Source organism: Seriola aureovittata, chromosome 2 (genome assembly GCF_021018895.1).
Source record: "Seriola aureovittata isolate HTS-2021-v1 ecotype China chromosome 2, ASM2101889v1, whole genome shotgun sequence".
Taxonomy (NCBI): Eukaryota; Metazoa; Chordata; class Actinopteri; order Carangiformes; family Carangidae; genus Seriola; species Seriola aureovittata.
In genome coordinates, this window is record NC_079365.1 from 30148299 (window position 1) to 30162910 (window position 14612).

General features: G+C 44.9%; 1 protein-coding gene across 7 annotated transcripts in view; it reads left to right on the forward strand.

Moving 5' to 3' along the window:
* chd6 (chromodomain helicase DNA binding protein 6) overlaps positions 1 to 14612 on the forward strand; it is a 102563-nt gene that overhangs the window by 74308 nt on the left and 13643 nt on the right. For all 7 annotated transcript variants that reach the window (XM_056403454.1, XM_056403488.1, XM_056403435.1 and 4 more), the window contains 15 exons: positions 26 to 228; positions 680 to 760; positions 913 to 1031; positions 1699 to 1861; positions 2358 to 2447; positions 3155 to 3258; positions 3723 to 3852; positions 7104 to 7182; positions 8334 to 8391; positions 9195 to 9567; positions 10194 to 10402; positions 11145 to 11242; positions 12629 to 13462; positions 13618 to 13872; positions 14214 to 14523. In XM_056403454.1, coding sequence (XP_056259429.1) covers positions 26 to 228; positions 680 to 760; positions 913 to 1031; positions 1699 to 1861; positions 2358 to 2447; positions 3155 to 3258; positions 3723 to 3852; positions 7104 to 7182; positions 8334 to 8391; positions 9195 to 9567; positions 10194 to 10402; positions 11145 to 11242; positions 12629 to 13462; positions 13618 to 13872; positions 14214 to 14523 — 3106 coding nt within the window. The remainder of the gene's footprint in view (positions 1 to 25; positions 229 to 679; positions 761 to 912; positions 1032 to 1698; positions 1862 to 2357; positions 2448 to 3154; positions 3259 to 3722; positions 3853 to 7103; positions 7183 to 8333; positions 8392 to 9194; positions 9568 to 10193; positions 10403 to 11144; positions 11243 to 12628; positions 13463 to 13617; positions 13873 to 14213; positions 14524 to 14612) is intronic.

Sequence of the window (14612 nt, forward strand, 5' to 3'; positions counted from 1 at the left end):
TCACCTGTTCCCCTCTGTGACCCAGGAGTCCCTGGTGATCGACACGCCCCGGGTGAGGAAACAGACCCGTCACTACAACTCCTTCGAGGACGACGAGCTGATGGAGTTCTCGGAGCTCGACAGCGACTCGGAGGAGAGGCCGTGCCGCACCCGTCGCCTGGGCGACCGCAGCCGGCGGTACCTCCGCGCCGAGTGTTTCCGGGTGGAAAAGAACCTGCTAATCTTCGGGTACGACCCGGGACACGTTATATAATATAATTCACCTCTGACCACATATTCACACCTAAGTGTCCTGTAGGTTTGCAGATCTGATACCTGACACTTCCTGCTCCTTGGACATCCCAGAATAACAATATGAAAACTGATTTACTCGACTATACGTGAAGTGTTTTTCACTTCACACAAACCTCTTAACACTCACACAATAAAAAGCTGCTCGCGAGCTCGTAATCGTTTGTTGACTAAGTTGGTTTCTTACAAGCTCAAGTGTGAACATAAATCTACCAAATATAAAAACACAACACGGTAAATTTCCACTGTGGTTTGAGGTGAAAGAAATAAACTCTACTTTTGATCACACATTTGTTTCAGCTGAAAGGAAAAACATATATATATCTATTATTAGTCTCAGTTCTTCTCTATGACACATTTTACCCCCCCCCCCCCTCTGTGTTTGCAGCTGGGGTCGGTGGAAGGACATCCTGAACCACGGTCGGTTTAAATGGCACCTGGCAGAGAGAGATATGGAGGTGATCTGTAGGTGAGGAAAACAAATCTGCGTTTATGTTTTTACTTTATAAAAATCCTGGGATGTGCAGAATGATTTACAGTGGGTGTAACACCTGCAAACAGCAGGTGCTGTATTAAAAAAAAGTGGATTAAGAAAAAATAAGGTGTTTGTTTTTGGTGCAGGGCTCTGCTGGTTTACTGCCTCAGACACTATAAAGGTGACGACAAGATCAAGAGCTTCATCTGGGACCTGATCACACCCACCAAGGAAGGCCAGGACCAGGCGCTGCTCAACCACTCCGGTTAGCGTTTCACTGTTTACACCTGCACTGTAGCGTTAGCCACCGCGTCAGCTAGCATCAAAGGTTACGCCACAGATTTGGCGTCGCACTCAACAACAACAAAGACGCGGAAAATCGATCGTTTCCCAGCTAAATCTAGCACTTACATTACCCAGAATGCAACTTGACCACAGACCAAGCCTTGGCCAATATTTGATAATATTGAATACCGCAATATTTCCCATTACATGCTGTATTTTTTATATATTCTTTGTTTGTTTGTTTGTTTTTGCAGTTTTGCACAGTTTTAAAGGCAAAAGTAACTAGTAAAAATTGATAATAATGTTATTTTTGCTCTGGTTCTGTAACAAACAAACATGTTGCCTTATGTCAGCAGAATATAATGTCTCTGTAGCACCATTATCATTTATAATAGGATGTTATGACACATTAAACCTCCTGCAATTTGGATAATATTCAGATTCATTTTTCATCCCTAATTATATATATTATTAGAAATATATAACTATGTATTATTAAAAAACAAACAACCAAAACATAAAATAAAACAACATAATTCTTTTATGAATATATGATTATATATCGTGATACACAATAACATCGATTGTGGTGATATTTGGACTGGACTGTATCCAGATTGAACATTTTGGATTTGACTGTGTCCCAGGTTTGTCAGCTCCGGTTCCTCGGGGTCGGAAGGGGAAGAAGCTGAAGAACCAGTTGAATGTTCCCGGTGAAGTGAAGAACGCCGATTGGCTGGTCCATTGTAACCCTGAGGTGGTTCTGCAGGACGAGAGCTACAAGAAACACCTGAAGCAGCACTGCAACAAGTCAGTTTCACCACCGGCTCCGGTGAACAGGAGTAAAACAGACGTCTGCCGCTCTGTCACCTTTGACCTTAACCAAACACAAAAATGATTTTCTGTGATCTACAGCGGTATGATATAGTATGTTTGATGTGTTTAAGCTCAACTAGTTCAGCTGTGTAATTTACGAGCAGCAGGTCAAAAGCTACTAGAAACACTACAGTCAGCAGCAGAGCACAGAAACATAAGTACAGAGACGTGGCCCGCATGGTTGTTCATCCTAAAGCCGCTCGAGGACTTTAATTTCACCCTGAAGCTCTGAGCTGTTTATTTCCAGCGTGAAGTGTTTACTCCTGTGTATCAGTGTGTGAGGCAGCAGCTTTTAATTACCCTAGCTCTCGAAGAGCCTGCTGACAGGAGGACTGTGGTTTACGGCGGAGGCGAGAGTCTGAGCGAGCCGAGCTTCAGTCCACTCAGAGCCAGACGCTGATCTTTGACCGTGCTGCCTGTCTCTCCTCAGGGTGCTGCTCAGGGTGAGGATGCTGTACTACCTGAAGGTGGAGGTGCTGGGTGAGGCAGCCAATCAGGCTGTAGAGGGGATACCTGCCAGGTGAGGAGCACGTTCATCATGCTCTGCCTGTTAAAGTAGATTTTTTAAATTTTATTTGGTGAGGCAAGACAAAGACAAGATGGGTGATATAACCTAACCTAACCTAACCTAACCTAACCTAACCTAACCTAACATGACATGACATGACATGACATAACATAACAAAATAATATAGCATAACATAACCTAGCATAACATAGCATAATGTAACATGGCTTAGCGTGGTGTCATACACCTCTAGTGTGACGAAACAACTGACATCTTTGTTATTGTTATAATATTTTGACTTATTGGGAGGAAGAGAGAAAAAACAAACAAAAAAACAAAAATTTTCCCCCTTTCTTTCCTTTTCTTTTCCCTCTTTCTTTTCCTTCCTTCTTTATCCTCCCTTTTCCCTCTCCTCTCCCCTTCTTGGGGTCTAGGTAGAAATTCAGTTCAACAGTTTACCTGATGGTTTGTTGATAAACTTGACTGACATTTAACTTCACCGACGTCTCTAAAACCTGACGTAGCGATGGTTTACATGAGGGTTTACACGAGCAGTCAGCGGCGTCGACAGATTTCTGATCGAGCGGCTGGGTGTTTGTTTGTCTGTGTTGTCAGTGAGCTGCGGCGTCCTGACGTGACACTGACGGATGGATTGTTTGCTTGTGTGTGTGTGTGTGTGTGTGTGTGTGTGTGTGTGTGTGTGTGTCTTGTTGTGACAGTAAACTGGAGGTGTCGCTCCCAGACATCGACTACATCGAGATTCCAGCGACGTGGTGGGATGCTGATGCTGACAAGTCTCTGCTCATAGGAGTCCACAAACACGGTGAGGACCGGCATCACTTCTCAGCAACCAAATGTTTCTTTCAGGTTTATTCACACATGGACAAAAATACTGATAAATATTTTCCATCTTGTGATTTCAGGATGATTTGTGTTTTTTATTAAAGCTTGACTTCTATGTGTAGAAGATTTAAGATGCAGCCACACAATGTTTAAACAGCTGTGAACAATCAATCAGGGAAGAAATCTGTGTGTGTGTGTGTGTGTGTGTGTGTGTGTGCGCACCTAGATTTGTGTTATTGTCATTTCTGTGAAGCCCCAGAAACAGAAACAGCATCAGACCATCACAGGACACTGATTATTGTCAGCTCGTTCACAGGAGGACAACCAACCAACCCTGGAAGAGGAAGGGGATGTTCTCTGTTTGTGTGTGTGTCTGTGTGTGTGTGTGTTCTTTGTCAGTGTTTTTAATTGTGTGTCTCTCCATCAATGCTTGTCCTTGGACAGGATACGAGCGGTACAACGCCATGCGTGCTGATCCAGAACTGTGTTTCCTGGAGAGGGTGGGGATGCCAGATGTCACCGCGCTGTCTGCTGAGCAGGGGGGAGGAGAGGTGGCCACCGACATCGCCGACAGGTAGGACACGCACACAGCTACACAAATACACAGATTTGGAAAAAACCTATTTAGACAAAGGCATGCTGGGATATCACACGAGATCCAAACACATAAAATAAGTTTGAATATTTTAGGATGAAAATAAAAGTGATATTTGAAATCCAACAATATTCCTTTTAAAACAAACAGCTGTTAAAAACTGTTCCAATCTGGGAATTTAAGAGTTGTTAGAAACACGTGCAGTGGAATTTAAAGTCGTAAAATAAAGTTTAAACAGAACATGATGGTGAACTTTGAACATTTTAAATAATACCTGCTAATAAACACATTAAAAAAACATACAAGAACACAGGAAACTCTTCTGTAGTTGTTCTTTCAGCCATCGGCTCTGAGGTCCTTCAAACTACTCGGCCCTACATTTGTTGTGTAGTTTCTAAGATTAAACACAGGGACCCTGTTAAAGCACCTCGACACCCTCAAACGGGGTTGGCTGCGGCTCAGGAGGTGGAGCGGGTCGTCCGCTGGTCGGTGGTTCGATCCCCGGCTCCAGCAGTCCGTGCGCTGAAGTTATCTTTAAGCAAGTTACTGACCCCAAATGACCTCTGATGGCTGTTCCATCAGTGTCTGCATGTGATGTATCACAAAACACTTTGAATGATCAATAAGACCAGAAAAGCTCTGCATAAGTGCAGTCCATTTACCCTTTCATTATGTCTCTATTTAAACTCGTTTACAAGGACGTGGAGTGGTTAAAAATACCAGTTAAAACAAAGAAACATCAATTCAAACAAACATTTACATGCAATTAATAAATAATGTAATGACAAGAATCAATTAGAACTGATACAACCAGAATTAAGAATCTAAAATGACCACGAGGAACAAACCAATTTATTTTTAACGTGTGAGTTCAGGTGGAAAATAATAATAATAATAATAATAACAGAAAGAAAAAGGGAATTTAAAAACAAAAAAGAAAAACAAGCACATCATAAAACAGAAGTTACACGAATGACCTCGTGGGACATGGAGCGTCACCTGGTCATTTGTCCTGGTCATTTGTCCTTCCACGTTAGTCTGGTTCCAGGGAACCAGACTAACGTGGAAGTGAGATATGAAGTTCGTTTTCCAATCAGGGCCCAGTAAATAAACAAATCAGAGAGAGGAGAAGTGCGGCCTTTTTAAACGGCGTGCAGCGATGTCGACTGTTTTGAAGCTGAGAGCAGATCGGTCGACAGCGTCAAGACGTCACCGTGATCTACAGCTGATTCTGGAATCTGCACCAACAAATAAGCCAAAACTAGATCAGCTGACTCACAGTAAACCTGGAGCTTTTTAGGGCCCGGGGGCAGTTGCTCGCTGTTGCCCCAGATGGCGACAGTCCAGCCGGTCGGGCTCTCGTCTCCCCTGCAGATCTTTCCCTCCTCCCTCAAGCCGTCTCCTCTCTCCGTCTCTCTAGTAGCTTTCGCAGCAGGCGCCAACGCTGGTGTGAAAAACATATCCTGTCTGCTCTGATGCCATGTTTGTTTTTTATTGCCCCCCCCACACACACACACCTCTCCACCTCCCCGCCCACACACCTGCTTTACATTCTGAGTGTGAAGGACGAGATTAAACACACAGAGAGATACAAATCTGAGTGTGAAATAAATAAATCTGAATGTAAAGGCTGATATCAGGGGTTTTATTGTCTGAACAGCATCATGTTTTAATGATGGCTAACAGACTGACACACACACACACACACACACACACACACACACACACACTCCTCAGTTTCAGCTCTAACCCTCCACTGAACTCTGAGTGCTCCCCCTGGAGGAGGGGCGACTTCATGCGACTTCAGGCTCTCGAGTCATTTTCTGGTCGTTTCACTGAACCTGCTCTGACAAAAGCCAGAGAGAATAATTGACAGAGAACCAGAGAAGAAGAGGAAGAAGAAGAAGAAGAAACACAGTGTGGGAAATGTATTTTCTATGGCGGCTTGACGGCAGAGCGATGAAGACGAGGCGCTCACGTTTGAACAGGAAGCTTTGATCCTCTTCCTCTGCGTAATTGAAGTTGTCACTCGCTTTGTTACCTGTTCAACCTGAAGCTGTTTCCCAGCGGAGCGCGGAGCCGGCAGGAGTTCACTCCGCAGGCTCGGGACAGAGAGCGGAAAATAAACAAATACAGAGAAAGGGACAAATTACAGGGAAGGGATTTGTGCACACAGAGGACGTGAGAGAAAATGCTGTTTCCCTCCACATCACATCACATCACAGCAGGTTTTTATGAAGAATCAGAATCAGAATACTTTATTGATCCACAGGGGGAAGTGAGGTTGAGTTACAGTTGCTCCTTCAGCAGAGAACAGGGAATACGAAGTAGATTATAAAGCTAAAGGTAGAAATAAAGATAAATATAGACACAAAATATAAAAAATATGTCCTTATACTATAATATGAAGCTTGAAGGTTTTGGGGAGTTTTGGAAAGCACTTGTCAGAGCTTATAGAAGTGGATGTAAATTGACTTTTGGTGACATTTATTGTTTATCAAACAAATGAGTTAATGTCTCGACAAAAGCACAGAAATATCCAGGATCCAGTTTAATTCACGTTAGTCGCACTGACCTTCACTCCTCTCAACAAATCATTTCTTCTTGTGCATTTTGACCTGTGACCCTTTAAACACAGCTGTAATATTTCTTAAAAGTAGCTTTGTGAAATGTGAAGATTTTCTCTTTGGACCTTGATGAAGTGTTTCTGCTGAGCGACAGTTCGCTGACGGAAACTGATTCCTCTGATTTTTGTTGTTTGTTTGTCAGAAACCCATAAAACGAAAACACACTGAGCCGCGCAGATCTCTTCTATTTTTCACAGTTCTACAGTAAGAACGGTGATTTACAGAACCGGGTCGCGTCCTCGTGTCCTCTCAGTGGTTCCTGTGTATCGGATGTTTTTGTAGTTTTCACACGTTTCTGTTTTAAAGGCTCTTAAATACTTTTACACTGTGACTTTGTATTTGATATTTACAGTCTAGTTTTCTACACAGATATTATTATATTTTGATATTTGATATTTTTCTTCCTTTCATTCGTACGCTGCCATCAGACAAACAGCTGGAGGTGGCGCTCTCATGTTATTGGTTTACGTGTCTGCGCGGCGTTTTAAACATGTTTGAACTCGCAGACCGTTGGTGTGTCCCTCGGCCGTTCACCTGGCAGCTCGGCGGGACTCCGAGCTGTCGCTGTCATTAAAAGCTTTTCTCGTTTCTCTCTTTCCTCAGCGTCTGCAAAACGGAGGAGGCGAAGGACGACACGGAGAGCAAGGCTGATGCAGGGGAGGATAGAGACGAGAGCAGCAAGGTGAAGACGAAGGTCTCCAGAGACGCCACATTAGTATTTAAAAAGATCTCTCTCTCTCTCTCTCTCTCTCTCTCTCTCTCTCTCTTTCTCTCTCTCTCTCTCTCTCTCTCTCTCTCTCTTTCTCTCTCTCTCTCAACATCCTCATTTACTTCACTACAGTCTCTTGAGATACAAACATTCATTTTGTGTGGTGATGGTTAAAATGTCCTTGGGGACAAAAAGAAAAGATGAGTTTTGGATGATTTCAACAGAAATGTGTGTGTGTGTGTGTGTGTGTGTGTGTGTGTGTGTGTGTGTGTGTGGCCTCACGATGCCGTAGAAACAATTCTGTAGAGTTAATGATGCATTTTAGTCGATAACAACATTTAATACCGGAGCAGAGAAAGTTAAAATGATGATGTTATTAAGAAAATTCAAAGTGAAAAATCTCACACAGTGTTCGTGGAACTGATTCAGGATCAGTTTCTCCAAGAGATGCGACATACATCTGTGTATCTATGTAACTAATCAATACTGATTAAGTACGTTAGCGCTTTAACTTGTGATTGTAAAAGCTTATTAGTTGTAGATCAGAGTTTATGATTGTGAACAAAAAAACAAACAAAAGAAAAAAAATATAAGATTAATTTTTTGTTTTCAGTTTTTCTCATTACATATAAATGAAAATAGAGGAAACACATTTCAGACCTCTGAAGAGTTTTGTCTGTTGTGCTGAATGAGAGTAGAGACACAGTTTATCACATTAAATGCATATATGCTTTATGTATTTCAGTTCATACATTATTATATCTAAAAATATTCCTAATAATATTGTGATACTGATTTTAACATGGTGAAAGAGTGACTGGTTTCTGGTGGGTGTGTGTCAGAGTTAGTTAGTTAGTGATTTTTAGTTATGTGTCTGTTGTGGAAACCTTGAAGAGCAAGTGAAATTTTCTTTTCTGGGAAGAAAGAAGGAAAAAAACTTGTTTGAGGTTGGGGGTAATTTTTCTTGTGAAAAGTTTTAGGAAGGAAAAAGAAATTCACTTGCGTTTCAGGTTTTTCATGCAGATAAAAAAAATACAAAACTTAGAAAATAGCTTCAGTATCTGTATATTCAGTGTTGTCGTTTTAATTCTCTTTTCGGACCGTTGTGTGTCTTTAACCGACAGGGAGAGGAAACCTGCTCCAGCACCGACACCTCAGACAAGCCTGACAGCACAGGTCCAGGTGAGACACACACAGTTATCACACGCATGAACCTGTTTTCCATAGACACACATGAACACATGCCAACATGTCCGCCTCTGCAGAACTCCTCCCTGTGAGATCTGCAGGAAGTTTAAACTCATCATGTTTCTGTAATGAGTCCGACATGATGATATAATTTCTCTCCGCTGGACGACTTCTCTCCCTCCGTTCAGTCTGAGAGGAGCTTTCCCTCGACGTTTGGAAGTCTTGATTTCAGCCCGGCGCTGCAGAGTTCAGGGGTGGCCAGACGTGTGAAATGAGTTTTGATAGTTTCAATGCTGCTCACAGTCTCAGCAGATACATTTAATGAAGGTCTAATGGTTGAACTGCAGTCTGGAGGGAGAGGCGGGTTCACACATCCACACTCAGGACACAAACGCCCGCTGCTCCCGTGTCAATGGAAGAACTGAACTGAACTTTATTGTGGAAATCGTCTGTGTTCTTTCAGGCTTTTTTATATTCAACACATGCAGGTGGTTGGAGATGGGATATTTATGGAAAGCTGCAGTATGAGTTTGCATTTTCAGTGTTGAGTGAATTAAACTTTAAAACCTGGGGGCCTACAGGTGGAGGAGCTGCACTGATTGATTTGGTTTTGGCAATTTCCAGCTCATGAGTTCTGTGGTTTAAAGTGGGAATTTCACTCATCTGTTCAATGATCAGGATTAAATGAGAATTTAATTTAAATTCTGTTTAATCTAAATTTGAGATGAATTTCCAGACGTCAGAGGCAGGGCGCAGTAATTACGGTCAAATCATCGCTGTGTCGTCTCTCTCCTCAGACTCCCAGATGTCAGGTGACTTGTGCGCTCAAGACAGCACTTTGGTCACCACGACGACGACAGGAACAGGGACGGGTGTGGCGGCGCTGCACGTGGTCCAGGCCAGGCCGCTGTGGCCCACCGGCCCCGCCTTGACGGCGCGTTTACGACGCCTCATCACCGCCTACCAGAGGTTCACGCTACGCCGCGAGCCGCTGCTCAGACACGACTTCCTTCTCCACGACGGCCTCGTCGGCATGGGGATGGGAGGGACTGGCGCCTCTCACGGTCACCACGCCGGCGGGCCGCTGGCGTGGCAGCTGGGTGAAGAGCTGAGGAGGTGTTCAGTGGTCGCCACAGAGCCTGACCCGCTGTTTCTGGAGTGGCAGAGAAGGTAACGACACTGAAGATTCAAAGCTACAGAGATTCACTGATGAATGCACAAATTATATCAAATTTAGAGATGATTTAAATGGCTGCTGAACTGAAAATCTAAATAGTCAACAACGAGTTGAACAGGATATCATGTCACAGTCACATGTCATGTCACATGGTGCATCCTTAAGTTGAAATTTCAAATTTTCAGACTTGAAAATATAAAGTTTACTTGCATTAATCAAAAGTCCTGAGTTCTGTTGTTCACATTCAAAGCTCCATATTTTCTTCTTCTTCTGTGTTTTATTTGTTTTGATCAATCAGAAGATATAAAAACCGTCTGGGTGTAGTTTTACATCTCCTCTCTCAGGCGGTGAGGGAAGATGATTGGTCAGACTCTGTCGTTAGATTTCCTGAATTTTCAGGCCTGAATGTGACGAATATAGAAACTTTATGGACAAACCTTTGCTACTTTCATTAGAAGAAAGTCCTCGGTTCTGCCTCACGAGCTCGAGGTCGGGCTTTGCCTCCATAGATACGCCTCTCTATGCCGACTACGCAGCAGCTGATTGGACTGATCTTCTAACTTTCTCTCCGATCGATCATTTTGTTTTCTTTCTCTCTGTCTCCTGTGTGGTGTCTCAGGTGGACTCGTCGGGAGCAGGCAGACTTTTACCGCACCGTGTCGTCGTTCGGGGTGGTGTACGACCCCGAGAGGAAAACCTTCGACTGGTCCCAGTTCAGAGCGCTGGCCCGACTGGAGAGGAAGACAGACGAGAGTCTGGAGAGATACTTCAACTCCTTCGTCAACATGTGCAGGACGGCCTGCAAGCTGCCGCCGAGGAAGGAAGAAGGTATCGCTCGCGGTCACACACAGACGTCACGTGTTATCTGATGAAGTGGTTCAAATGTTGCAGGGTTACGGCTTCCTGATTTATGTTATTGGCTGGTTTTACAAGATAAATACGAGTTTGACTGTGAAAACCTATAAAGTCCGACACTGCACCATTTACAAGAGGCTTCTGTCATCGGGTCGTTCCAGGTGCTGACAGAGTCGAGCTGCAGAGAATATTTAGAGTTCAGCGCATGAACCTTTGAGTTCCTCTCCAGACATGTTTTAAACTATGATTAATATTTAGTTAAACGTGGTTTTCTCTCATAAAAATGGTTTGTTAAACACTTTATTTCCATTGGAGGGAATCTTTAAGTTAATCCAAACTCATTAAACAAATCAGAAAATGTATATTTATGAGTTAAAATATAAATCATCTCAAATGTGAAATGAATGTGAACTGGGTTTATTTAATATTAACTGCCTACATGTATTTGTTCACCTCGATGATAAAAGCATCAATGCAACATGTTTTGAGGAGGATGTACAACACACACACACACACACACACACACACACACACACACACACACGTGGGATGAATCACAGACTCATCACACAAACACACTTGAACTTATTTACCCCCTCTCTCTCTCATCCCCCTCCTTCATCTCTGCATCTTCCTGCCTCTCACCGGCTCCATGATAATGTTGACTCCTCCCCCCCCCCCCCCATTGTTTTCTCCCCCCTCTCGTCTCTTCCAGGTCTGGTGGACCCCAGCGTTCTCGTGGAGCCTCTGACGGAGGAGCGAGCGGCCCGGACTCTGTACCGCATCGAGCTGCTCCGCAAGATCAGAGAGCAGGTGGGTTCTTTGAAGGAACAAAGCTTCATCATTAATGCTGCTTTTCACTGTTGTGACTCAAAAGAATCAGAAAAACTGACTTCAAAGTTCATCTCCAGCCGCGCAGCTGTTTGTGTGGAGGAGGGTGCCGGTTGGTTTCGATGCGGCGATGGATGCTCACATGAACCTTATTCACCTTCACCTACAGTCTTGATTTTTTTTTTATTTATTATTTTTCTCTGTAGCGTTTGATCGAATCGTGTCAGAAATAGTTTCCTTCACTTCAGCGTCGCAAATCAAAACTCTGGAGAAGACGAACAATCGTTTAAAAAAAAAAAAAAAAAAAAAGACTCGTAATCAATGCGTAGACGTGTTACACAGTGTAAACAGTCATCAAACAGGAAGTGCTGCTGACTAATGCGGCCTGACTCTCTCCGCCTCAGATTCACCACAATGTGAAACGACTCTGGCAAAGCCCTCAGCTGCCTGCTTCACCCAAAGCATTATGGGAACTGTATTTCTGTATTTCAACACTATCAACATAACAAAGGCGTAAAATGTCCCATCAGCCCCGGTTCTCACATCTGGAACATTGACTCTTTCAAACTGTGGACATACATGCAAAAGAAACCGCAGCTCTCAGACTTGTAGTGATGAACAACATGAGTCGGGAAAAGGAAAGAAAACTGATCAAACAGGAAGTAGCTTCTGTACTGTACTCATGAATGCTGGACGCTGCTGTTTTCCTTCATTCGTGAGTCTGTAGTTAAATACCTGACGACTGTCTCTTCTAAACAAAGACTAGTTTTATCAACATCTTCGCCGTGGGTCTTTGAAATATAAAAAAACAGCTTGCCAGGGGTATCTGCCTGTGGGATCACGATTATGTTATTTGATCCCATAGACACTCAGCAGTTGAGCCAAGATGGCCGAATGCTGCTGTTTGAAATAACTTGAGACTAAACCAGAGACATTAAAAAGATCCTGGGGCTTTTATCAGTTTCTGACTCTGGGAGAAAGAGTAAAATTTCCTAAAAACTGCTGAATCTCTTGAACCAAATCACACACATTTAGGCTCATTTATGTGATCTTTTGATAACTAATGTAATAACTACTAATATTTTCCCCTTCCATTCACTGAGCCTCCCCTGAAACAGTTTGTTTATATCATCAGGAATTATTGTTATATACAGGGAAGTGTTGAAAAAGCCTGATATAATAATTGATCATTCTAGATCATATAGTCTTTACTTTCAGACTTTGGTCGGTGTGATGGTGAAACAGGAAGTAACTGTCAGTATATTTGGTGTTGAAATGTTCTATATATATATTCGGATGGCTAACACTCGTACCTCTTCTGGTTTCTGTCTCCACCCTCCTGCTCGTTGAATCGCCTCCTTCTCCCAGGTTCTCCGTCACCCGTTACTCTCGGCCCGCCTCCAGCTGTGCCGCCCCTCGCTCTACCTCCCGGTCTGGTGGGAGACCGGCAAACACGACCGCGACCTCCTCATCGGGGCGGCACGCCACGGCTTGAGTCGCACCGACTTCTACATCCTCAACGACCCGCAGCTGACCTTCCTGGAGGCTCACAGGAACTACGTCAGGGGACAGCCCTCTCACATCCATCCTCAGAGCCACCACCACCCTCACCATCCGGGCTTGGCGGCTCATCCTGGGATCTCGTCCTCATCTTCCTCCTCGGCTCACCCGCAGCTGCCTCATCCTCACTGCTGTCTGTACGACTCTGGGCTCGGTCACCACTCCCCTCAGCCTCCTGAGTACCCCCACCAGTCCTCCCACCACCACCAGCACCACCACCAGCATCACACTGTGCCTCCATCAGCTCCCTCGCCTTCTTCCTCCTCTTCCTCCTCCTCTCACCCTCACCTCCATCCTCCGCCGCTGGACGCCCACGATTCGGCCTCACCGAGCCTGGGAATCGTCCCCGGGTCGCGGGGAGATTTCCTCGACTGTCCTCCTTTGGACGAAACGCTGGAGCTGAGTTCCCTGCAGCACGACGCCATGTCCGCAGACGCCCTACACGGAGGGAAGGCATCCAAAGACGCCCTCAACGGCTTCCCCTTCAACTCGGCGGCGGGAGGTCAGAGCATGCTCAACTCGTACGGTGTCGGGGGAACGGACCTGGACTCCAAACTGAGGAGTGACGTGCTCGTTGGTGAGCAGGGCTCGTCAGAGGAGACTGGGCTGATGGCGCCATCAGTGGAGCTGGACCAGTTACAGGTACGCAACGTAAGATTACACCAAATCTTCAAATTTGAGAAGCTGGATCATCCGAGTTTTTTAATAACAGGATCAATTATCAATATTGTTGTCAAATAAATTTTCCTACCTCCTTATTTTGACATGATTATTCCCCGTCACCTCGCTCCTCGCAGGCTCCCTGGGACGGCACGGACCACTCCAGTCCTGCTCACCACATGTTCAACGAGTCCGATCCGATCCTGGGTCCCTCGGCTCTGGAGACCGGCTTCCTGGAGGAGGAGGACGAGGAGGCGCAGGGGGGAGACAGAGGAGCGGAGGAAGGTGGAACCCTGGAGGAGTGCCTGGGCCTCCCGCCCTCGTCCTCTCCCTCCCACCCCTCCGCAGGAGACTCCGTGGAGCCGCTGTCCTCCAGCTACATGCTCTTTAAGGTTGGGTTTTCGCGTCCCACGCCATTGGGGTGACATTAGTAGTAAATGATAAGGATTTCAGAAGCATTTAAAATAAAATTGCCTGTGTAATCACAAGCCCGGAGGTGACAATAATCTGAAGCCATTAGTGTAGTAATGTTTTCTGTGGAGCAGGCAACAGACAAACAGGCTGAAATTATTACCAAATCTATTAATTCAGTTTTAAATTAAAAGGAAAAAGTGAAGTGAAGCATGTTGAGAGTGAAAACATCATTATATCTCCATTATGTGATTGCACGACTGAAAATCACTTTATATTTCTGAGTGAGTGAATCTGTTTCTGACTCTTTGGTTTGATCCAGGACATCGGCGTGAGCGAGGAACCCAGCGCGGATCAAACAGACCTGTCAGCGAGCCCCCCTCCGCCCTACGTGCCCCCTCCTCCCCTCTCTCTGTCTGACATCACCGCCCACGAGCCGCAGGATAGGCTGGGCCACCCCGACGTCACCGAGAGCCTGACCAATCCCGTGGACGAGGGGGAGGAGCGGGAAGTAGGCGCGGGGTTCGAGTTCGACGACAAGGAGGAGGAAGACGTGGAGGACTTGTCGAGGCGGACGGTGGAAAAACGAGGAGGTCCGAGTCTGGAGGGAGAACGGTGCGATTCAGACCGAGGTGTGTTGATTCTGACCCGGTGACACCGAGTTCAACAAACATATTTCACTTTATTTTATCGTCTCATTTTTCTAATAATCTTTAAAAAC